General features: G+C 49.1%; 2 protein-coding genes and 1 long non-coding RNA gene across 3 annotated transcripts in view; 2 read left to right on the top strand and 1 right to left on the bottom strand.

Moving 5' to 3' along the window:
- The window catches only part of Stk10 (serine/threonine kinase 10), a 102,812-nt gene extending 88,744 nt beyond the window's left edge, over positions 1–14,068 (bottom strand). Inside the window, exon 1 of the mRNA XM_031350595.1 lies at positions 13,792–14,068. Within this exon, the coding sequence (XP_031206455.1) occupies positions 13,792–13,947 (156 nt within the window). The 5' untranslated portion in view covers positions 13,948–14,068. The remainder of the gene's footprint in view (positions 1–13,791) is intronic.
- LOC116076738 lies at positions 12,134–13,358 on the top strand. Its single transcript, XR_004113089.1, has 3 exons — positions 12,134–12,194; positions 12,825–12,881; positions 13,260–13,358. It is a non-coding gene; the product is annotated as an uncharacterized LOC116076738 (long non-coding RNA).
- A 7,031-nt stretch (positions 14,069–21,099) lies between the features above and the next one.
- Positions 21,100–23,377, top strand: part of Efcab9 (EF-hand calcium binding domain 9) — a 5,497-nt gene continuing 3,219 nt past the window's right edge. The window contains exon 1 of the mRNA XM_031352170.1: positions 21,100–21,288. Within this exon, the coding sequence (XP_031208030.1) occupies positions 21,153–21,288 (136 nt within the window). The 5' untranslated portion in view covers positions 21,100–21,152. The remainder of the gene's footprint in view (positions 21,289–23,377) is intronic.

Raw genomic sequence — 23,377 nt, 5'->3', positions numbered from 1 at the left:
CTCGCTGACAAACGAGCCAGCCAAGTTTCAGAAGAGACACTTGAAGACAGCAAAGATTCTGTGGCACAAAAGCAGAGAAGTGACAGACCCACAGACGCACACTCAACACTCCCAGGAGGAGATGCATGCTGGGCCACCCTGGCACAGCCAGGAAATGCTAAGCCTCCAAGCCCTTTTGGCTTGGGACCAAACCCAAACAGGATTGGCCTCAAAGATACGGAGCCGTGGCCTTGGCCGAGGAGAACAGCAACCCTTCCAACTTGGCCAGGCATGTGGGAACCTTTGGATCCCAGTTTTTCAAATATGGTAGGGGAATCCAGCCCCAAGATATCATTGGGGGGCAAACCTCCATCTTTGTCAGGCTGCCTCCTGCCTAAAAAGAGGTGAGGGAGAGTGTGCTGCACTTTATAGTAACATCCCTTAGTCCCTACAATTCAGGGATCATTTGACCCACCCATCTCAGTTTCCCATCTCAGACCTGTAAGAATTATACACAACGAGCATGGTACTGGTGACTTGGTTTGGTTTGATTTGGTTTTTGCTTTTTTCAAGACAGGGTTTCTCTCCACGCAGCCCTGCAGTTCTGGACCTCCCTCTCTAGACCAGGCTGGTCTCAAACTCACAGAGATTCAACAACCTCTGCCTCCCGAGTGCCGGGATTAAAGGGGTGCGCTACCACCTCCCAGCTGCTGTTGTCTTTTTGTTTTATTTTTCAATCCACAGTACTTTCCATGTTATTTTTTATTTATATTCTAAAAATAACACAAGTACATACACACACACAAAAAAAAAAACCCTTAAAACTAGAATAGTACAAACAAGAAAAATCAAAAGAATCCCAGCCTCTGCTTTCTGCGTTTTGAATGATTACCTCTCCGCATCTCTCTGCCTGCAGCACAGGGGCAGGCGGCCGGCCCAGGCTGACCCTTGCGCCAGTGACTGCAGCAGGCTGTGTTCCTCTCTGTGTAACTTTCTACATTAAGGACATGAAGGCTCCTGCCCAAGGTCTGCTGAGCTAACTTGACAACAGGACTTAGAACAGGCCCAGCCAATTAACAAAAAGGGATTAAATGGTGCACTCTACTTTCTCTACATTTGAGTGTCTTTACATTCTAATCAGAGCGGGATAATTATATACTCATAGGGTCCAGTGAGACTGATCAACACATGTATGTGACAATCCAGCGGTCTGTGTGACAGTCACTTCATCCACTGACCGCTGCTGTGTGTTGGCAAAATTCAAACGGCTTCTGTTGAGCCAGCCATATGTGGCAGCACACACCTTTAAACCCAGCACCCAGAAGGCAGAGAGGTAGGTGGATCTCTGAGTTCAAATCCAACTGGGTGTACATAGAGAGTTCCAGGACAGCCAAGTATTATAAAGTTAGATCCCGAGAAAACAAAATAAAATAAATAAACAACAAACAAACCAAAAACCTCTGTGACTACTTTAAAATGTACAGCCAAGTGGCGTGCTGCTTGTACTCCAGACACTGTGCTAGCAAATGCAGCAAGACTGTGATGCATGCACACCATTAAACCTACAGTGCACATCTGTGCAGGGACATACACATACACGCACACATGCACACACACGTGCATGTGCACACGCACGCATGCGTGCGCGCGCGCGCGCGCGCGCGCGCGCGCGCGCGTGTATGAATAAACCTCCACTGTAGCTGCACTAAAGCATTAAAGCTGGTTCTCCTATCCAGCCTCTCTCTACACCCATCAGGTATCCTCCCTCTACCTGAGGAAAGCTCCCGGGCTCCCAAGCACAGGTAAGCGCCATCACTCCTTCTCATGCTGAGATCAAGTCCCCCATATTCACATCACCAATGGCCTTGGATCACAGACCATTCCCACCGTCATCTCCAGCAGCGGCTAGTGAGTCTACAGAAGGACAGCCCCACCAGACTCTGGATGAGGCCAATGCTGGCACCTAGGGCACTAAATTCCTCACTAACAGTGGCACCCAGCCACGTCCTTGGCCCTCTTGGATTTCCTGTTGCCTCTGAAGGTAAGGGGGGGCAGGCCTGGAATCCTTCAGAAAGAGCCCAAGACTCTGAACAAAGGTAGGAAGACTCCGAGGACAAACAGGGCAGCATGCCGGTACAGAGGGGCCACCAGCCTGGACAGTGGCACCTACCTCAGAAGGCCAAGAATGGTCTCCCAGACAAGGCAGAGCTTTCCAGAAAGGAAAACAGAAACCAACAAGGCCCAACACTGGTTCCTGCTTCCAGAACAGTCTAGCTGCCTCTCTGATATCCAGGGTGCCCTCAGCTACCCTAAACCCCCTACCATGGGGCAGTCAGAGTTGGGGCCTTGGCATTCCCAAAGCTCTGGTGGCTTTCTGGGTTGGGTTGTCTGTTGTACTGAGGCCTCATGAACACGCCAGTCCCAGGGTGGCCTTCTTTATCTCCAGCAAATCAGGTTTATCTTCATACCACAGAGCAGTAAACACAGGCTGACCCTAGGAACCCATCCCTGGCATCTAGCCAGGGCAGCCTCAGCACAAGCAATGAGGGACCTCCAGGGAACGTGTCTGTCACCCCCTAGCAATCCATAATCATCTGAAGGCTAGCCCCAGACTCGGGACCACAGCCACAGCAGCTGTCTGTCTGGCCTTCTCTGTGCTGGGTAGCACCTGTGGGCCAGCCCCATCGCTCCACCAGCAGAGCCAAGCCCTGCTCTGATTTATAGCTCAAAACACTGAGCATGAGGGACTGCGAAGATGGCTCAAGGGTTAAGAATATGCGCTGCTCTTGCAGGGCAGCAGGGCAGTTCCCAGCGCCCATAGGTGGCTCACAACCACCTGCAACTACAGCTCCAGGGGATTCAGTGTCCTCCTTTGGCTGCCAGAGGCACCTGCACTCTTGTGCGCATACGTGTGTGCACATGCACACGCACATAATTAAAAAAATAATAAAAATACAAAGGCTGGAGAGATTATTCCGTGATTAGGAACATTCATTGCTCTTGCAATGAATTCCTAGGTTCCGTTTCCAGCACCCACTTGGTGCTTCATAACCTCTCATAACCCCAGTTCCAGGGAATCTAACAGGCACGTAGGTGGCGCACGTTCATGCATGCAGGCAAAACCTTCACACACATACAAAGTAAATATGATTTTTAAAATGTTTTAAATAATAACAATCGACTTATACATAGGTCGAGCATGAGGTGGCTCATCTCAGGCCCCAAACACAGTAGGGAAAAGCCAAGAGCTGAGTCCTGAATCCACTGTGTGGCACATAACTGTTATATCTGAGCTCTCTGTGTGTGTGTGTGTGTGTGTGTGTGTGTGTGTGTGTGTGTGTCTACGTGTGTAACATTTAAAGCTTCGGTACTAACGGTTCTGAAATATACTAGTAATGGCAGCCACTGTGCTCAGCCTGCTAAGCTTCAGCCATTGCAAGTCATTTCTTCACCAGGACAGTGGTGGCGCACAGATATGATCTCAGGAGGCAGAGGTAGGCAGATCTCTGTGTGTTTGAATCCAGGACACAGGCCTGGTCTACAGAGAGCAAGTTCCAGGATAGCCAGCAGCACTTACACAGAGAAACCCTGTCTCAAAAAAACCAAAAGCTAAGAAACAAAGCAACATCAACAAAACCAAAGAAGCCATTCCTTTACCCAACAGCTTCCTCTCCAATTAACTGCTCTCTCTCCAGCCCAACCTATCCTGTCCCCCAGGGGACTTTACGTCCACTGGAGAGGGCGAAGGAACACAGGGAGCGATGTGCACATGGAGCCCGTGTGGTTCTGTGAGGCGCTGAGGTGAGGAGGGTAAGGAAGCAGGGGCAGCCCCTGCAAGGGTCCAGTCTCAAAACACCGCCTCCCTTCAACACTTCTGGGGCCCCATCTCCTCCACCAGACATCTCCTGTCAGGCCAGGTAGAGTTAACCCTCTAGTTACCAGTGAGAGGCTCAAAGCCCCAGCCAGCTCTTCACCTCCCCTTAATTCTGGCTCTGCTAAGAACCATGCTGGTTTATACAAAAGAATCAGCAAGCTGTGGAGGAAGGAAGAAAAAAAAAACTTGCAACATAGGAAAGCAGAAGCGAAAAGGGAAGGGAGGAAGAGGACAGGAGTGGGAGGTGTCTGAGGAGGAAGGGCAGGAGGCCCCTTGGGGTGTATCTCCCCATGACAGGTCCTGCCTCCCAGCCACCCCACCCACCCACCAGGGCCCAGGAGGGTGACAAGAACCTTCATCATTGTCTGCCCTCTGGAGGCCCCCAGCCACTTCCTCTGCAGCCCTGCCCATTACCACTTCCTCTGGAGCGGAGGCCACCATCAGCATCCACTTGAAGAAGGCTCCGAAAGAAGGTCATGCTTCTAGACACAGAATCTACAAGGCCATGAGCAGACATCGCAGGAAAGCAACCTTCTCTGCCTAACATGACCTATGCTTTCCTTCTGTTCTCTGCAGGGAAAAGGTACAGAGCCTGGGCCAGAAAGACCTGGGAGTAAGTCTCAGTCCTGTCATGGAAAGGGTGTGTGGCACTAAAAAAAGCCACTGTCCATCTCTGGGCCTCTGCCCTACCAGGTATAGTAGAATGGGGGGATTGACTATCCCCTGCCTTTCTGAAGGAGAAGAGAAGAGAAAAATGGTGATCGACAATAACTAAGTAAGAGTGAATCCTCCCACCTGCAGAGACCTGCAAGGCTCGGAAACCCGAAAGTGGTCCAGAGCTATTCCATGAGCTAACACTTGAGCTCTCAGTGTCCCGGATGCTGGTGACTGACCACAGGCTGTCACATCCTTCAAGGACCCTTCCTATCCAGTTACATCATTACTGCAGCCTTTGGGGTGAATGAAAAGCAGGCAGAGGTGACCCGTTTTCTCTGCCTCATACAACCCAGGAGGAGCAGAGTCAGGTACTCCTTCCAGCCTCAATCCCTGACAAAAGTGCCACTCCCACCCCAACCCACCACCACCCCCGCACTCAGCACGCACCTCCTTGTAGACTGGTGGCCCCTGCACTAGCGCTTTGCCAATTCTAGGCTCTGACTAAGGTCCTAACCACACCTCGGATGGGAATTCCTCCACCCCACGGAGCTGCTCCAGTCTCCATAAAGTGGCCGGTCGGACCCAGCCTTCATAGGTTCCCACAGTTGGGCTACAGGAGACCTGGCTGCATCCTCAGATAAATCATTGCCCCTTTCTGGTCATGGCCTTGTCCCCTTTCTCCCATCCATATAAGGAACCTTGCTGACATTATATATGCTGATTTTTGAGGCTGATGACAGAAAAGGACATTATTTGAGGTCAAAACTGACATATTTAACTTCCTAGTTTGTCACTCAGGGTCCTCTTTACCAAGTTCCCACTATGATCTGAATGTCTATGTCCCCCTTAAAAATCTATATTTTGGGGAGCGGGAACAGGGGTTTGCCTTAGGTTTTTTTTTTTTGGAGAGGAACCTGGGAAAGGAGATATTGCAAATAAAGAAAACATCTAATAAAAATAATAATAATTAATACCATAAAAAAATCTATATATGGAAATCCTAACTCCAAGATGACAGCATTAAAAGTCTGGGTCTTTGGCCCGGGGATTAGGTTAAAGGTCAGGCCCTTGTAAATAGGATGGGAATCTTGACAGAAGTAGGCTCAAGGGCATTGGTTCACCCCTCTACCACATGAACACACAATGAGTAGGCTTGCCAAACACCAAATCTATAAGAGCCCTTATCCTGGTCTCCCAAGCCTCCAGCTCTGTGATCATAACTGTCTGCATTTTATACAGCTACAGTATATGGTTATGCAGACCAGGGGACCAGCGGACATAACCTTGCCTCCAGCATGCCCACTCAAATGCTTGAAACCCACTGGCCTCTGGGGAGAGAGGAACACAGTGGGCCAGAGATGCAGGGCCACAGGGCCAGGCTGGCTCTGGGGTTGCTCAATACAGTGTACATCTGAGCACCAGAAATCATGTGGGTCTGAACAGATGTACACTTACATGTGGCGACTTCAGAAGGAAACTGAACGTATCTGCTGATGTTTGTCAGATGCTAAAATGACCACTGTACTACCCAGTCACTCTTTTAAATACCTTCAAATACCCCTGTGAGGCTCCTGTGGTCTGTGGGACATTTCGGGGACAGCAGCCAGGCTCCCCTGCTCCTACAGCTGTGACCCAGCAGGAACACTAAAAGCTATCAATCAATGAGGATGCTTCCAGAGGAGATCCACCTCGGGTCTGCTATGAGCAATTTCCTGGTTTCAAATGCTGAGGTCAAGTAGCATCAGATTTAGCCTGGGGGAGGCCACACAAACCCAACCTCAGGTCAACAAGCTCAAAAGCTGGCTGTGGCCAACCTGGGTCTTCATGCCTCCCCACTCAACAGCCCAGATTCATTCTCTCTGCCTTCTTTCTGGCTGCCGGGCCCACAGGTAGCTTCCCACTCACGAGGCTCTGTGGTCCTTGTTCAGGATCTCCTGACAGGCAGCCCCCAGTCGACGGTGACTGCTGGAGGCTGCTGTCCTCCAAGCAACTGCTCAGACACACCATGCCATACCACACACCCCGACCCTTCCCCTACCCTCCCCACCCTCACCTCCGCTGCTCCGTGGTGCAGGAGGCTAACTCTCACGACAGCTCTGAGGGTGGCTATCTTATCAGTTCCACTCACACAAGAGAAAACTGAAGCTCAGAGGCAAGCCACTCACCTCTCCCATGGCACTACTGCTAAGTGGGGCGGCAGCCAAGATTTGAACTCTCACCTCTCTAACACCGAGGTTTGAGACTTTTCTCATGTAACACATGGAGGCAGAAGATGCAGTTAACCCTCCCAAACTTGTGGCTTCCACATCCAACCCTGGATTAGAAACCTTTTTTTTTTTTTTAACTGCATTTGTACTGAACAGATGCAGGCTCTTCTCTGGTCTTGTGCTCCAGTAATGCAGTGCAGACTTACACAGGAATTCAGTGTCACGGCATTAGAAGTTATCCAGAGATGACAGAGAGCAGAAGGGACGCTGTGCCGATAATACTCCCACTTTATATGACAAAATGAAGCTTGCTCAGGTGCCAGTGTCAGAAGGAGTCCTAGGACCAATTCCCATGGACAGCAGAGGCAACTTTACAGCCAGCTGAACTATATTACAGATATACTCATCTCTTTAACTGGAGGACTCTGCCTCCCCCTCACGCTCCGAAGCACGTGACAGTGTTCAGGACAGTCTTGGCAGCCACAACTGAGATGGGGGGGGGGGGGGGGGGGAGCTTCTGACATCTGGAGGAGACTGGATATAGCCGGGATGTTGAGAACATCTACAAGGCATAAAGCAGGCCCATGACTGTAAACTGAAATCCCAGGAGGGGGTTCGGGGAAGCAAAAGGAAGGGGCAGGCTGTGTCAGAGTCTGTGTTAGCAATTCTACAAGGCCAAAGGACTAAACTTGAAGGTGAGGGAGAATTAAAAGGTTGCGGACAAAAGACAAATTATCTTGGGCTACTTTCAGTCCCTTTGAGAACCCTCTACTGTCCATCCCTGTATCTAACCTAAACATCCCTGCAACTACCAAGACCTTAAAATGTATTCTCAGCTGACTGCCAGATCTCACCAACCCCAAAGCCAGGAGCGCCCCAGAAATCATCTGATGCCGACAGCAGAGTCTCCCTACTCAGTTGGGACCCACCTATCCGTGGCCCCACCGACACACTGATTATAACTTATTTTGCTCTGTGACTAATACACATCTCATGTGCCCGCTTCCTCGGTGAGCACGGAACAACCTGGGTCTGTGTTCTGGGCGCCAGCATTCACATTTGGTCCCAGGATTGCTTGTTCCCTCTGAGACCAGAACAATGTTCCGGTGACCCAATGAAGACTGGCCCTGCCGCCCATGTCAATCAATGGTGCCCAGGCTGGAAGGCCAGGTGCCACAGCTGAGCTGCAAGTCTTTCCGCCTTGTCCCAGATAAGTGACAGTGGCAAGCCAAGACCTTCCCTGGGACTGCCTGGGAGGGGTCCAGGAGAAAAGCCACTCCTCTCTGTGGACTGCCCCCCACCCCCATAGCCTCACCTAAGAGGAAGCCACTGGAGTCACAATGAAACATAGATCTTACCATCATCCATAGCAGCTGCCCTAGGGTACCCTCAGATGGCCCTAGGGCTTTCTTCCTCATCTAGGTGACCTCAAGAGATGGGGGTGGGGTGACATTAGCCCTCCTTCCATCTAGCTACACCCATTCCTACCCAGGCCTACTCTGAGATTGCTGGGAAATGCCCACCGTGTCAGGAGCTGACCAAAGCCATCTGCGAAGCAGGCGAGCGAGCAGAAGCCGACCCTTGCCAGGTACCCTCAAGGGACATCAGGAGCCTTTCTGATGAGCGAGGAACTGCTTGCTCACAATAGCTTGGACTTGAGTTTAAAAATACTAGGCTGAGAGGAAACAAGGTTACTGCTTAGGGGCAGATCCCTTTCCGGAGTAGGAATAGAAGGGACCAGTAGGGGAGGAGGAGGAGGAGGAAGAGGAGGAGGAGGAGGATACAGGAGGCCTTGGGCAGCCCCAGGGGAGCCAGGCGGAAACTCAGGCTTTTCAACAGTGAGGGGGGGCCCGGGGGTGGGGCTGGCCTAGAAGGACGGATGCCCCAGTACTGCCAGCCTGGCTTCCAAATCCAGCAGACCCGAGGACACCCGAAGTCTGGACACAGCTGCCAAAGTCCCCCCACTCTCTGGGGACGCACAAGGACTCTGAGGCAAGGGAGGGCAGCAAAAGGCCTTCCATAAATTTCTCTCATTGTATCTTCAAAATCACCCTCTGGTCAGCTCTGCTATAGTGCTAACTTTGAAAGTGATGCAAGGCCATTGACATGCTAGGGAACTAAAGTCACCTTGACTTACGTGCAAGGCAGAAAAGTGGTGGATGACAGCTGGTCAGAGCAAATCCAAGGAGTTGCAAAAACACATGAAGACACCCCAAACACACGGGGGCGGGGGAGCTGACAGCAGGCCACCCGCCCCGCACTCTTCTCTACCTGTGTCCTTCCTTTACCTCCTGCTTACTGCCGTATTATAGATTCCCTACCCACACAAGGTCAGCCTGCACAGATCTGAGCTTCTGAGGATGTGTCTTACATTACAGAACACATAAAGCAACAACTGTAGTCCCTGATAAGACAAGAATTGATCAATTCTATTTATTTGGTTAGTTGATTTGTTTTTTGTTTTTTGTTTTTTAAGACAGGGCTTCTCTACATAGAGAAGCTACTACATAGTCCTGGCTATCCTGGAACTCACTCTCTAAGCCAGGCTGGCCACAGAAATCTGCCTGCCTCACCTCCCAAGTGCTGAGATTAAAGGTGTGCAATTATTGATCAATCTTTGGTTTTTGTTTTTTTGTTTTTTTGGTTTTTTTGTTTTTGTTTTTGTTTTTGTTTTTGTTTTTTTGAGACAGGGTTTTACTGTGTAGCTCTGGCTATCCCAGAACTCACTCTGTAGACCAGGCTGGCCTCGAACTCAGAAATCCGCCTGCCTCTGCTTCCCAAGTGCTGGGATTAAAGGCATGCGCCACCACCGCCCTGCAATTTGTTAGTAGTTTAAAAATAAAATGAAAAAAAAAAAAAAAAAGGCAGCCAGGCCATGGCCTGTGCCTGTATCACCAGCCACATAGGGGATGAAGGAAGGAAGACTGCTTAAGACCAGGTGTTTGAGGTCAGCCTGGGGAACACAGAAAGACCCTCTTTCAGAAAACCAGAAACACACAAAAATCCAGGCTGGGGACGTAGATCCATGGTAGGAAGTTTCCCTAGAGTACACAAGTGTTTGGATTCAGTACTGAAGAATATAAACATAGTAATCTATCAACATAAGGTGACTTTATTTTTTAGTCATTTTGCCTCTCCCACCACCATTTTGATTTTACAAATTAACCTTTTAAAAGCTTAGAGAGCCAAAGCAATCCCCAGAATAAGCAAAGACACCACCTCGCCCTAGCCTAGCCCTTTCCGTTTTCTCCTCTGTGGCCCTCTCAAAGCACTGGAACACGTGATTCGCCAGCACCTCTGCACCAGGCTGTGCAGAGGACAGTGAGTTCCACTGTAGAGACGAAACACTTCCTCTCCCCTCTGCCCCACCTCAGAGAAGACAACTGCTCACGACAAGAACTCTGAAGACACGTCACCCAGGAGCCTCATTTTGAAATCGAGTAATGAACCAGAAATGATCTTCTTTCAGAACCAACTTTGCATCACACAAGAATGGAGTGAGGATGCCTAGACTAAATCAGTCTCCTTCTCTCCAGGCTGAGGCAGACAGACAAAGACTTGTCAGAAAACAGAGGGGAGTGGGGGGAGGGTGTGTGTGTGTGTGTGTGTGTGTGTGTGTGTGTGTGTGTGCGCGCGCAGGTGCACACCTCTAACCCCAGCATTCAGGAGGCAGAGGCAGGCAAGTATCTGAGCTTAAGGCCAGCCTTCTCTACAGAGTTCCAGGACAGCCAAGATTACACAGAAAATCCAAGCCAATGAACCAGACAGTAGATAGAGGTCATGGCCTTTGATTTGAGAGGTCTTAGTTTAAAAAAAAAGGAAAAAAGCCTATTGAAGTCCTCCAGGAGGGGCCAAGGACTCCAGGAATGAACTTGAGCTAAAACGGCATAACACATGCTAAGGTCAAGGTGACAACACAGACATATGTCACTCAATAATGGGGGCATATCTGACAAATGCATCCTCAGGTGATTCTGTCAATACAGGAAGTATAGCACGTACTTACATAATCCTAGATGACCTGGGTTCCACAGTGTGTTTAGGCATAGATCACACATGCATGGTATTAACCTACCATTTCCAGAGCCATGTTGAACAAAACGCCACATAATTAATGACTGGGAAGATGGCCCCATTGATAAGAGCTTGCCTCTCAAGAACAAGCCTGAGTTCAGATCCCAGTACCAGGCCTGACAGTACAAAGCCTGTAACCCCAAAGACGAGGAGGCAGAGGCTCGAAGATCCCTGGGGCTCTCAGACCAGGCAGTTAGCTCAATCTGTAAGCTCCAGGCTCAATAGAGACCCCATCTCAAAAAATACTGTGGAGAGTGATTCAGAAAGAATCCCAACGTCAACCTCTACCCTTCACACACATGTGCATGGGTACCTGAACACTTATGGGCACACAAATATAAAAACAAAAAAAAAAAAAACAAAACAAAACCTGCTAGGTAGTGGTGGCACATGCCTTTAATCCCAGGAGGCAGAGGCAGGCAGATCTCTGGGTTCAAGGCCAGCCTCCTCTACAATGTGAGTTCCAGGACAGCCAAGACCACACAGAAAATCCTGTCTCAACCAAAATAAAGCAAAACAAGCAAAACAAAACTCTTAAACACAAAATGAAAAGATACTTAAAATCAAGAGAGAGGGCAATCTAAAGACAGATGAGTTCCTGCCGGCCTTGCAGGATGTTCTATGGGAAACTTTAAAATGCTCAAATGTGTTCTAAAGTAACACTAGAGAGCATCTTTTAGTAGTTACACAAGAGCGAGTCACCTGTCATCCTCTTCAATGCACCCTAAACCGCCCTACACATCACATTTCCATACACTCGATGCGAGCATCACCACAGATGAGCTGCATGCAAGGCATAGCACTGCACAACAGAGGTGTCTCTGCTCCTTAGAGTCTCAGGGGCCATCTTTGCACAGGCAACCCATCACCAACCCTGACAAATTGTCCAAGAGCACCAGCTGTCACATGACTCTCGAAGTCTCCCTTTCCCTTGTCTTGCCTCAGAGCCATCTCCCAGCTTTGGGAACTAGGTGACTCTTCAAAGGAGTCTATATGCCTTGGAGAATGGGAACCAGCAAAAGAGTGGGTGACCGGAGAGGTCCTTTCCTTGAAACTGCCTGAGAACAGAGGAGTTCTACCCAGCAAGCAGAAACAACAATGGAGACTCTTGCCCTTTAGAAAGCAAGTTCTGCTCTCAAGTTTAAATAAAAAAGAACTGTAGAAAGCCAGAACAGAACACTTGGGAATGAAGGGCAAACTGGAGACAGACAGGCCCTGCAGCCTAGCAGGACACTTTACAGGAAACTTGCAAACAATGGAGAGGATCTGAAGTAACAATTGAGAGCATCACATACTAGGTACACAAGAAGGTGACTCAATGTCCCTAACAGAGAGGGAGAGAGAAAAAAAACACTATGGAGAGCCAAGGGCATGCACGGAAAAACAGCTGAACATTAGAGACAGTGAGTCAGGCTGGGGGCCCTCATGGTGGTCCGGACACTTCTGCAGGAGCAGGCAGTATCAGAGAGAGCTAAGAGGCTAGGGACCACTTCCTGACATTGCTAGGAGAATGCAGCAGAGGAGCAAGGCCTGAAAGACAGATGAAAGGGTAGACAGGCCTGGTAGCCTTCAAATACCGGCAAACCCCTCCGCCAAAGGGCTCCATTCAGTGGGAATGCCAGGTGACCTCTGCTTGATTCTCCCAATGGGGAACTTTGCCCTAGCGGGGGTTCCTCAGCCCTCCCACAGGAAGTGCAACTCAGAGAGGAGGTCTCCAAGGGTCTGACTGGCCTCCAAACTGCCACTGCTCCAAGCCGCTGGAGCACTGGAATCTGAGTGCTGAGTGGGGCCTGAGTCTTAGCTTCTTTCTGTTTGTTTTGTTTTTCTTTTTTTGTTGTCCTCTGCAACACAGAGACAGCATTTCCCTGTGTAGCCCAGGCTGTCCTGAAACTCACTCTGTAGACTAGGCTAGCCTCAGACTCAGATCTGCCTGCCTCTGCTGGGATTGAAGGTGTGCACACCACGCCCAGCTGAGAGTCTGAGAGACTTAGTTTCTAACAAGCTTCCCAATGATGCTATCCCACCTCTCCCAGGGAGCACACTTCTGGAGTGAGAAACTGACCAACTCTGCATATCAACTTCAAGTCAAAGTGAGCAAGCCCTGACTTGGGGAGCTAGAAAGGCCCTTTCTGGGGTCCAAGATCCTGAAAGGGTCAGTGTGGTCTCCAACTACAGAAGCCCCAAGGACAGTGGCATATGGTTTAGGAGGGCAGCAGCTAAGGCAGCTGAACTATGGGAGTCTCCTAATAAAAGTAGAGGATGCCATACCGTAGTGGCCAAGTCCAAGCTACTCCAGAGATTGAGGCAAGCAGATCTCGAGTTGGGAGACCAGCCTGAGCAACAAGGCTACAAAACCGGGAAGGTTCGGGGGTGTGGGTGGGGATTGGAGGGGCTGAAAAGACTTTTTCCTGGAGGAAATGAGAAAGGGTGGAGTCAAGATGAGTTAGGTACTTTGAACAACAACCTAGGCACTCAGAATTGGCTCAGAGGACCAAACCCCAGGAGCTGTCCGTCTGCACACGTGTCTATGTGGAATCATCTCTGCCCCACCCACTCCTCCTCAGCCAGTCTTCCTCCAGGGGAGAGGTAACTGCAGACCGGGAGCCTCTGGTGACTCAGGCGTCCAGAAGCCAAATCTGTGCCCTGCAGCTGCAGTCACAGGCCCCTGTCCTCGCTTTCCGTTGAGCCTTCTAATCCCAAGCCTGTCCTCACTCACTCCAGGGCCCCTCTGCCCTCCCCGAGTACCGGTCGCAGGCTCATCTTGAGGAGTGTCCTCAACTCCCAACCCTCCCAGGCACAACCCAGAGCCTGAACATTTCCACAATATCGGTACAGTCCCTCTTTAAAAGATGTGTCCCTATCACCGTGATCCTGGGGATGCCTCAGTCCTACAAACGTCCCTTTGTGCCCTGTTCGGGGCACACAGGAAGTGCTCAGAAGCAGCCGCGCGGGGGTCAGGGGCTCGCAGGACCAGGCAGGCTCAGCAATTGGGACCCTCACCTTGTAGACTTTGCCGAAGGCGCCGTCTCCCAGCTCGCCCACGATCTCCCAGACATCGTTGGGGTCCAGGTCCCGGCGGACGTGCTCATATTCACGGGACTTTCTCTTCTCGAAGGTGGATAACCGCAAGATGCGGCGGAAATTGGCGAAAGCCATGCTGGATCAGGAGCGCGACGACGGGACGCGCGGCTTGGGAGAGCCACCCTCCCCGCAGCGCAGCACCGGCCGAGTGCGCCCGCCGCCGCAGGGAGCTGCCGGAACCGCGGCCCGCCCGCCCCGCCCCGCCCCGCCCCGCCCCCTCCTGGACCCGCCCGCAGGACGCCCGGCACCCGAGCTCGCGCCTGTCCCCGCCGGCTCCACCTGCTCCGTGGCGCCCCGAGACCCCTCAATTGGCTGCGGGAGCTCGCGGCTCCGCCCGCGCCGCGGGGCACTCTGGAGACTGTAGTCCGCCCAGTGGCCCGCCCCTGGGCCCGCCGCACCTCCCGGAACCCCCAACCTCCGGAGTTCAGCTGGTGTCTTGCAACCGCCGTCGGTTCCGAGCTGGTGCATCAGCGCACAGAATGGGACCGCCGAGTTCTGGCTCCCCAGCTTCCCGCGCGAGACGGACGCCTGCACCCCTCGACGACCCCGGGCTCACCCCGGTCCTCGGCGCTCTTTGCCTCAAAGTCCACGCGGTCCTAGGTGGTCTTTGCCACACTTTCTACCCAGGTCTCGGGCTGCCTCTGCGCCGAGCAGAAAGCAGAGCCCCGAGGCTACGCGCCCCCAGACTCGGGCTTTCTCCGCCCCCGCCAGCCACAAACGGCCAGGACTCTGGACAAGAAACAAGAGTCCCTTTAGGACCTATTAGGCTTCGTGGTAGGTTAGCAAATATATTCCTTATTAAGTAAAACTTTCTAGTTATTTTGCGAATTTAAAAAGCCCCATTAGAGATAAAACTGGAGTCATCTCCAAGGATGGTCCTCCTATATCCTGGAGGCAAGACCCTCATCCCTCTCTAACCTTGGCTGTGGGCGTCCTGCATATTGCAGTGTCGTTCCCTGGTATCAGAACGTAGGTTCTAGTGACTGTGCTGGAGGCTGGGCAGATGCAGAGACCCTTCCTTCCTGAACAAGAGGGTCTCACACTCGGGCACCCTTAACTCGAGGAAGCGTTTAAATTGTTGCTGCCCTTCCTCCGGACTCTTCGAAAATTTCCCTTGAGCCGCGCGCAAGCGCCAAGTGCTGTTCCGTACTCGGAAAGCCGGCTGGAGGGTAAATGCAATGTGCTGAGAGGGGGGTGTATGTGAAGAACGCCCCGAATAAAGGTTGCTCCAGTTCTAATTGTTCCCACCACTGAGTGACTGCGGAGAAATTTTATAATTAAAAGAAGGAAATGTCATGCAAAACTGTTGTCGTTGAGTCGGCCCGTGGACCAGCCTAAGTGCGCATCTGTCACTCAGTTGGTCGGGACCTGCTGAAGTCTGTGCAGCTATACCGGATGGACAGAGGGTGAATGTGCTAACCAATCCCGGGAGCTCAGAAGAAAACAAAGTAAGGATAAAAATGGAAAGGTCCATTAAAAATGTCATGCTACATGAAAGAAGCCAGACCCAAAGACCGCACGAGGTATGACTGCATTTTTTTGACCGGTCCAGAAAAGGCAACGCTGTGGAGAGCCGGCTAAGGGTTGGCTTCTGCTCCCAGACAACCGGGACTGACTGGAAAGGGCGATGGGGAATCTCACTGGGGTGATGAAAATGCCCGGTGCTGGGGGAGGAGGAGGGGGAACTACACGGACAGTTCAACAACTCCGGAAACTTGCAGCGAATCACCAGTAACTTTTGTTTTGTAAGGTCTTGGGGGCGGGAGGGGTGTGTAACTTATGTAGCAAAAACCACGCTGGAGTTAAAAGGCTCAACAGAACCAGAGCTGCTTTAAAACTTAGGTTGTATCAGGGTTGTTTTCCTCCACTGTCTCTGGCTACAGGGCCTCACACTGATCTAGTGAATGAAGGGCCGTGCCCTTCCCCTACCCTACTTTCTGGAACCACTTAAAATAGAAATTAGTAAGTTCAATATAATAGTGCTTTTGATGTTTATCTCAACGAATGAGTCTGAGTTTGCACAATTTTCTTACAGCCTTTCAGCGTCTTTGAGATGCTGGCCATGTTTGTGTTGTTGGATTTGCCGGGGGTGGTGGGCTGGAGGGGTGTTTTGTTTGAGACAGGGTCGCTCTCTTTATGTAGTCCTTGCTGTCCTGTTACTTGAGGCTGGCCTCACAGAACTCCTCCTGCCTCTGCCTCCCTAATGCTGGGAATTTAAAGGTGAAACTAGGGCTCTGCAGCATCTTCTTACCATTTTGTTCTTTTCTTGCCCATTAAAAAAAAAAATAGATTTCCTATCTTTTCGAGTCTAGGAATTTTATTGTTTATTTACTTGTGTGTGCATTCCTCTGTGTGTGTGTGTTTTCCAGTGCATGGGTTCACATGTGGAGGTCAGAGGACCACTTGCAGGAGTTGGTTCACTCCTTCCACTGTGTGGGTCCTGAGGATTAACTCAGAATTATTAACTCATGCCTCCAGGCTCTGCTGAGCATCTCACTTTTTAAACATACTGTCTTGTTGTGTTTAGATATTGGAAATGTTTCTGCCAACCTTTCACCCATCTGTTACCTTTCCCCATGGTGGCTTCTGTCAGGCAAGTAAGTATGTATAATATTGATATGACCTGGGCTGCTTTTTTCTTCATATGAGTGTGGTATTGCCCTGCTACTGAGGGTTCTTGTACATGGGAAACATGCTCCATGAAGGGAAAACACCCCCAAGGTGAGCCAAATTTTTTAACTTTAAAAAAAAAATAAATTTGTCCGACAGTGATGGCACAGGCCTTTAATCCCAGCACTTGGGAGGCAGAGGCAGGCGGATTTCTGAGTTCGAGACCAGCCTGGTCTACAGAGTGAGTTCCAGGACAGCCAGGGCTACACAGAGAAACCCTGTCTTGAAAAACCAAAATAAATAAATAAATAAATAAATTCAATTTAGTGGGACGGTGTTGGTGCTCACCTTTAATCCCAGCAGTTAATCTCCAAGTTCAAGGCTAGACTGGTCTATAGAGTTAGTTCCTGGGCAGTTAGGGCTACACAGAGAAACTGTGAGTCATTAAAAAGAAAAAGAAGTCAGGCAGTGGTGGCACACACCTTTAATCCCAGCACCTAGGAGGCAAAGGCAGGCAGATTTCTGAGTTCGAGTCCAGCCTGATCTACAGAGTGAGTTCCAGGACAGCCAGGGCTACACAGAGAAACCCTGTCTTGAAAAACAAAAACAAAAACAAAAAAAACAAACAAACAAAAAAAAGGAAAGAAAGAAAAAAAAGAAAGAAAGGAAAAGAAAAGTCAGCTTAAGGTGCGGAGTGACGTCACCTCAAAGGTTGCTCTCCCAGAGGAAGATTTTATTCCCAGCACACAGGTGGCTGTGCACGGTCATCTGTCACTCCAGTTTCATGTGACCTGACACCCTCTTCTGACCTTCCCAGGCACTGCATGAGGGCAGTGCATAGAAATACATGCAGGCAAAAACATCAATAACACTTAAAGGGGAAAAAAAAATCAATTTAGGGCAGGCATGGTGGCACACATCTTTGATCCCAGCATTCAGGAACCAGAGGAAAGCGGCTCTCTGAGTTCAAGGCCAAGCTATCCTATATCTCAACTTGCAGACCAGCCAGAGTTACATAGTGAAACCCTGTTTCAAAAGAACAAGAATCAAGTTCTTTGAGGTTCATTCCTATCAGTAGGAATGCTCTCCCTTAAGGGTCATTGTTAAGGAGTTTTACCAGGACTGGGCTGTCCCACAGTCAGGAATGTGTCCATTGCCTCTTCAGGCAGTTCCCATTCCTGTTCCTTTCCAATTTATCTTTCCAGCACTGGAGATTAAAGCCAGACCCTGGCTCATTCGAGGCGAGTGCTCAGTCACGAGCCACACAGTGGAACACAGAAGCTTGTGTTTGGCTTCTTTTAACTCAACACATTTCTTTTTTTTTTTTAAGATTATTTTATTTATTTTATGTGTATGAATACACTGCAGCTGTATAGATAGCCATGAACCATCATGTGTGTGGCTCCTGGGAATTGAACTCGGGACCTCTGCGAGGCCCTGCTCGCCCCTGCTCGCTCTGGCCTGCTCGCCAGGGTGTAGTTCACTGTAGCTGTCTTCAGACGCACCAGAAGAGGGCATCCAATCTCATTATGGGTGGTTATGAGCCATCATGTGGTTGCTGGGATGCGAACTCAGGACCTTCGGAAGAGCAGTCTGTGCTCTTACCTGCTGAGCCATCTCACCAGCCCAACTCAACACATTTCTGATATTCATCATGTTGCATGTATCTGTGGCTCACTCATATTCTACTGTATGGATATACCACAGTTATTAATACTTTGTCCATCAACCTTTGAGGGACAGACAGCTGGGGTTGTGTTCTACCCATCTGGTTATTATGAATAAAGCTGATACATGGAAATGACGGAGTTCAGGACATCTGACCTCAAAATACGTCACTTTGTTGTCCTTCATTCAATAGGTCCCCTTCTTGTCCCTGAGCGAAGGTGAAGGCACAGAGATGCTGAGAATTGACTGAACTGGCCCTTACAATCATGACTTAATCCTTTCTGGCCACACTTTCCTACAAATGAGTTTCCTCATCTATTTCTTTGGGTCTACATTCCCTTACAAACACTCCCATCCACATACAACCTAACCAGCAGTCATAATGGTGCTCATCTGTAATCCCAGCATCCAGGAAGCAAAGCCTGAGACGAAACAAGACCCTGTCTCAAGAACCAACAAATAAAATTCAGTAAACCAATAACAAACAAAAGACATGTTTTACTAAATATGTGGGAATTTTGCCACATCTTGGCATTCGTGGTAGACACTGCTGGGAGTATCCTACAAGTCAACTTAATTCTGACACTGGGAGTTAGCATAGACCCCCAGGTCAAGGGATCTGTCTCACAAGACTACTTCACCCTTGGCACACACCAGTCATAAGTCCAGGGTGTTGGCTGGTGTTTTTAACCAATGAGTAATAACATCAGAGGGTCCCATAATGTATAAAGTTAGATACAAAGGTGCGTATGCACACATATATGTGTCCATCGTATATACATGTACATCTATGTGCATATGTATACAGACAGATAACCATATACAAAAGGAGTGTTGTGAGCTGGAGAAGGTCCACCGCCATGGTGTACACATCTGTGTATATACATATTCACACCATAACCAATAAAGTTTTAAAACACAAATTATAAGAAAAAGAAAGGTAGCCGGGCAGTGGTGGCGCACGCCTTTAATCCCAGCACTTGGGAGGCAGAGACAGATGGATTTCTGAGTTTGAGGCCAGCCTGGTCTACAGAGTGAGTTCCAGGACAGCTAGAGCTACACAGAGAAACCCTGTCTCAAAACAAACAAACAAACAAACAAACCAAAAATCTAAAAAACAAAAAAAGAAAAAGAAAGGTCCAAGTTTGAAACATGAAATGGTTTATAAAACGTAATAGATCCACAGATCTGGGTTCCTGATTGAAGTCTTTTTTTTTTTTTTTTTTTTTTTTTTTTTTTTTTTTTTTTGGTTTTTCAAGACAGGGTTTCTCTGTGTAGCCCTGGCTGTCCTGGAGCTCAGTCTGTAGACCAGGCTGGCCTCGAACTCAGAAATCCGCCTGCCTCTGCCTCCCAAGTGCTGGGACTAAAGGCGTGTGCTACCACCGCCCGATTGAAGTCTTTAGATGTCTGTCTCTCTCTTCTTTTTCCCCCCATTTTTTTTCAAGAACAGGGATTCTTCTGTGTAGCCCTGGAACTCAATTTGTAGACCAGGTTGACCTTGATCTCACAGAGATCCTCCTGCCTCTGCCTCCTGAATGCTGGGACTAAAGGCATATTCTACCATGCCAGTGCTCTTCAGAATTTTCAGAAACAATTATGGAAACTGAATGCTGACGTAGTCTTTAGGGTGTTAGAGATGACTACTGCAGTGTGGTGTGATAACAGTAAGACTCATGCTTTTTAGAATATGCACTCAAACATTTGCACAGAAGCTGTTTTGTTTGAGACTTGCTTCCAAATGACCCAGGAACCCTGATGGGTGGAATGAATGTCCATGAGCAGGACTGGTCTGAACTGGTCACTGTTGACCTGAGTGACAGATGCCCAAAGAAGCGTGAACTACTAACTGGTTCTCCTCTGGACAGGCCTGAAACCATCCACTGTGAAAAAGCAGAGGGAACCCTGCTGACTTGCCTTAAGCAGGCATCCTGCTTTTACTTCTGGCTCACTACACTTTGGCCTTTTAAAACTTCCTTTTTGAGGGCTGGAGAAATGGCTCAATGGTTAAGAGCACTGACTGCTCTTCCAGAGGTCCTGAGTTCAATTCCCAGCAACCACATGGTGGCTCACAACCATCTCTAATGGAATCTCTGATGCACTTTTCTGGTGTGTCTGAAAACAGCCACGGTGTGCTCATATAAATAAAATAAAGGCCGGGCAGTGGTGGCACATGCCTCTAATCCTAGCACTTGGGAGGCAGAGGCATGTGAATTTCTGAGTTCGAGGCCAGCCTGGTCTACAGAGTGAGTTCCAGGACAGCCAGGGATACCCCGAGAAACCCTGTCTCAAAAAAACCAAAAAACTAAATAAAATAAATAAAATCAAATAAAATCTTAAAAAAAAAAAAGTCCTTGAAAATAGTTGCATATGCCTTTAGTCCCAGCACTGGGGAGGCAGAGGCAAGAAAATCTCTGTGAGTTTCCAGGCTAGCCTGGTCTACATAGTAAGTTCTAGGTGGTCCAGGATAATATTGATAGTGGGACATTATCTCTCTCTCCATATATATACATATATGTATATATGTATATATATACATATATATATGTATATATATATAATCAAATGTAGAGAATATACTGCTATATATGTGTATATTATATAATTTTAACATTTATATCAACATGCATTTCTTCTCTTTGGCTTTGTATTAATATACTTGTTTGAGGATCTTTCTGGGCCCCTACATGAGTCTCCATTTTTCTTCCTAATGAGCACACCATCTAGCATGGCTCTCTAAGATGCTGTGGCACTGGCCTCAGGTGGCCCTTCTAATCTGGGCAGCCTGTGATAAGAATGGCTGCTTTAGGGGCAAAGAAAAATGTCACAAGAAGTCAGGAATGACCCACAGTGAAGCTGGAGAGCTGTGAAAAGCCATTGCATTCACTCTGGTCCCCTCCAGTTTTGCCGGGTCATCTTGGGGAACCTGTCCAACATTCTAGTTCTGAGACAGAATTCTCCATTCCGTATCAGGTTGCCAGAGCCTCTGGCTGAAAGCTACCACCATGAAACTGACTCAGGGATCTTTCCTGTGGTACCTTTACATGGACAAAATCTACTGTTTGCTGTCTTTGAGAAACGTGAAAGCCTTGATGGAGTACTTTCATCTTCTAGATGCGCACCACAGGAACACCTTAAACGGTCAGTTCCCCACCCCCACCCCGGCCTCCCACCCACCCCACACAGAGCCTGCCACTATCTCCTTAACTTTTATTTCATCTTGTGGGGGAAGCTCAGAAGAAACTGTGGAAGGAGACAGCTCAGTGCAGAGGATGCCACTTCAGGCTGTGGGGTCAGGCTGGGCTTTACCCACAGTTCCTTGGTGATTCAGTGAGCATGCCATGCCCTCCTTGAGGCCCAATTTCTTCTCTTACCCTCTCATGTCTCTCCCACCTGTCATCCCATGCCCCCTCTCGAGTCCTTTCTCACATTCATGCCATTTTGTTTTGTTTGCTTGTTTTTTGAGACCCACTGATTTGAACCAGATTCATCTGTTCTATTTGGGAGTTCTCAAAAAATATTGCCCATGAGCTCTGAAACTGAGCCCGTACACTAACAGAAGGCCGGGCTGAAACACCTGGGTTCTTTCTGAGCCGTTGTTTAAATAAGATTTCTAGACCCATCCAACCACCACTGTCACCTCACAGAGGAAAGTGTCACCATGAAGAAAGAGCAAAGAGCACCCGTGAGATTCTCCTTTTTCTTTTTTTTTCTTTCTTTTTTCTTTTTGTGACACAGGTCTTACTATGTGGCCTGGCCTAGCTTGGAACTCACAGAGATCCATCTGCCTCTGCCTCCTAAATGCTAAGGCAAAAGATGTGCGCCACCACACCCAAACCCGCTGTAAAGATTTTTGAGTCCATTCAGTCAGTAACAAGGGAGGAGCTGGAGCTCAGCAGCACACAGCTTTGACCCAGGCCCCAGCACTGAAAAGAACGCAAGAAACTTGAATGGGAGGCACCTTCTCCTTAGTGTCAAGCCTGCTTTCCACTGTGTGTGCAGATTGGCATGAGATGGGAAACCACTCTTTCCTGGCCCAGAGAAGGAAGTTTCAAGGCACCAAGCTGTCCCTCAGAGAGCTGAGCCACCCTGTTTCCTTAGGGCATTTGTGGAACAGAGTCTCATCTCCCTAGTAACCGCAGAATTCCCAGATGACACAATATCAAGGAGGTCCACACCTGCTGTCTGATCACCAAGGATAGGGACAGTGACCTGAGAGAGAGATGGCATAACTTTACATTTTTGCTTCCTGGGAGAGCAGCTTCAGTCAGGCCTTGGAGATTTGGGTGATCAGAGTCATCTTACTGCAAAACAACACTGACGCCATAGCTACGAGGTCCCCCAGGATGTGTCTCCAGGAGCACCCCGCCACCCCTGTGTGTTGCCCTGAGTGCTCACACCTGGTGGACCACACAGGACATTGTGACCGTAGACTCACTCTGCTCCTGTCTCCTTCCAGCTGAGAATCCAAATGACAGAGATGGTGTTCGTGTTTTACATACTCAGCAGAGCCCAGAGGCAGTTTTTGGTTGTTTGGGTTTTGTTGTTGTTGTTGTTATTGTTTTGCTTTTATGTGTATGTTTTGCTGCATGTATGTCTATCTATCACTTTTATGCCTCGTACCCATGGAGGCCAGAAAAAGGTAGAGTCTAACTCTATAAGCCAAGTCGGGCTTGCGCTGATGGCAATCCTTCTGCCTCAGCCTCCCGAGTGCTGAGATTTTTTTGGTGGGAGCCACTGCACACAGGTCTCCAGCTAACTTTGGTAATGAAGAAGTGAGGAGAAAGAAGATGGGCAGGATGGCCTCACGTTTGAGGCCAGCTGTGTCTTCACTTAGTGAGCTCCAGGCCAGCTGTCAATAAGACTCTGTATCAACCACAAAACAAAACAAGACTAAAAGAGATGAAACCACACAGAAAGTCACACTTGAGGGCTGGAGAGATGGCTCAGAGGTTAAGAGAACTGACTGCTCTTCTGAAGGTCCTGAGTTCAAATCCCAGCAACCACATGGAGGTTCACAACCATCCGTAATGAGATCTGATGCCCTCTTCGGTGTCTGAAAACAGCTACAGTGTACTTACATATAATAAATAAATAAATAAATAAATAAAGAAAGAAAGAAAGAAAGAAAGAAAGAAAAAAGAAAGAAAGCCACACTTGAAAAGCTGGGCAGTGGTGGCACACGACTTTAATCCCAGCACTTGGGAGGCAGAGACAGGCGGATTTCTGA

This window comes from Mastomys coucha, unplaced genomic scaffold (assembly GCF_008632895.1).
Source record: "Mastomys coucha isolate ucsf_1 unplaced genomic scaffold, UCSF_Mcou_1 pScaffold5, whole genome shotgun sequence".
NCBI lineage: Eukaryota > Metazoa > Chordata > Mammalia > Rodentia > Muridae > Mastomys > Mastomys coucha.
Note: the sequence above shows the minus strand (reverse complement) of the source record. Positions and strands in the feature narration are given on the sequence as shown.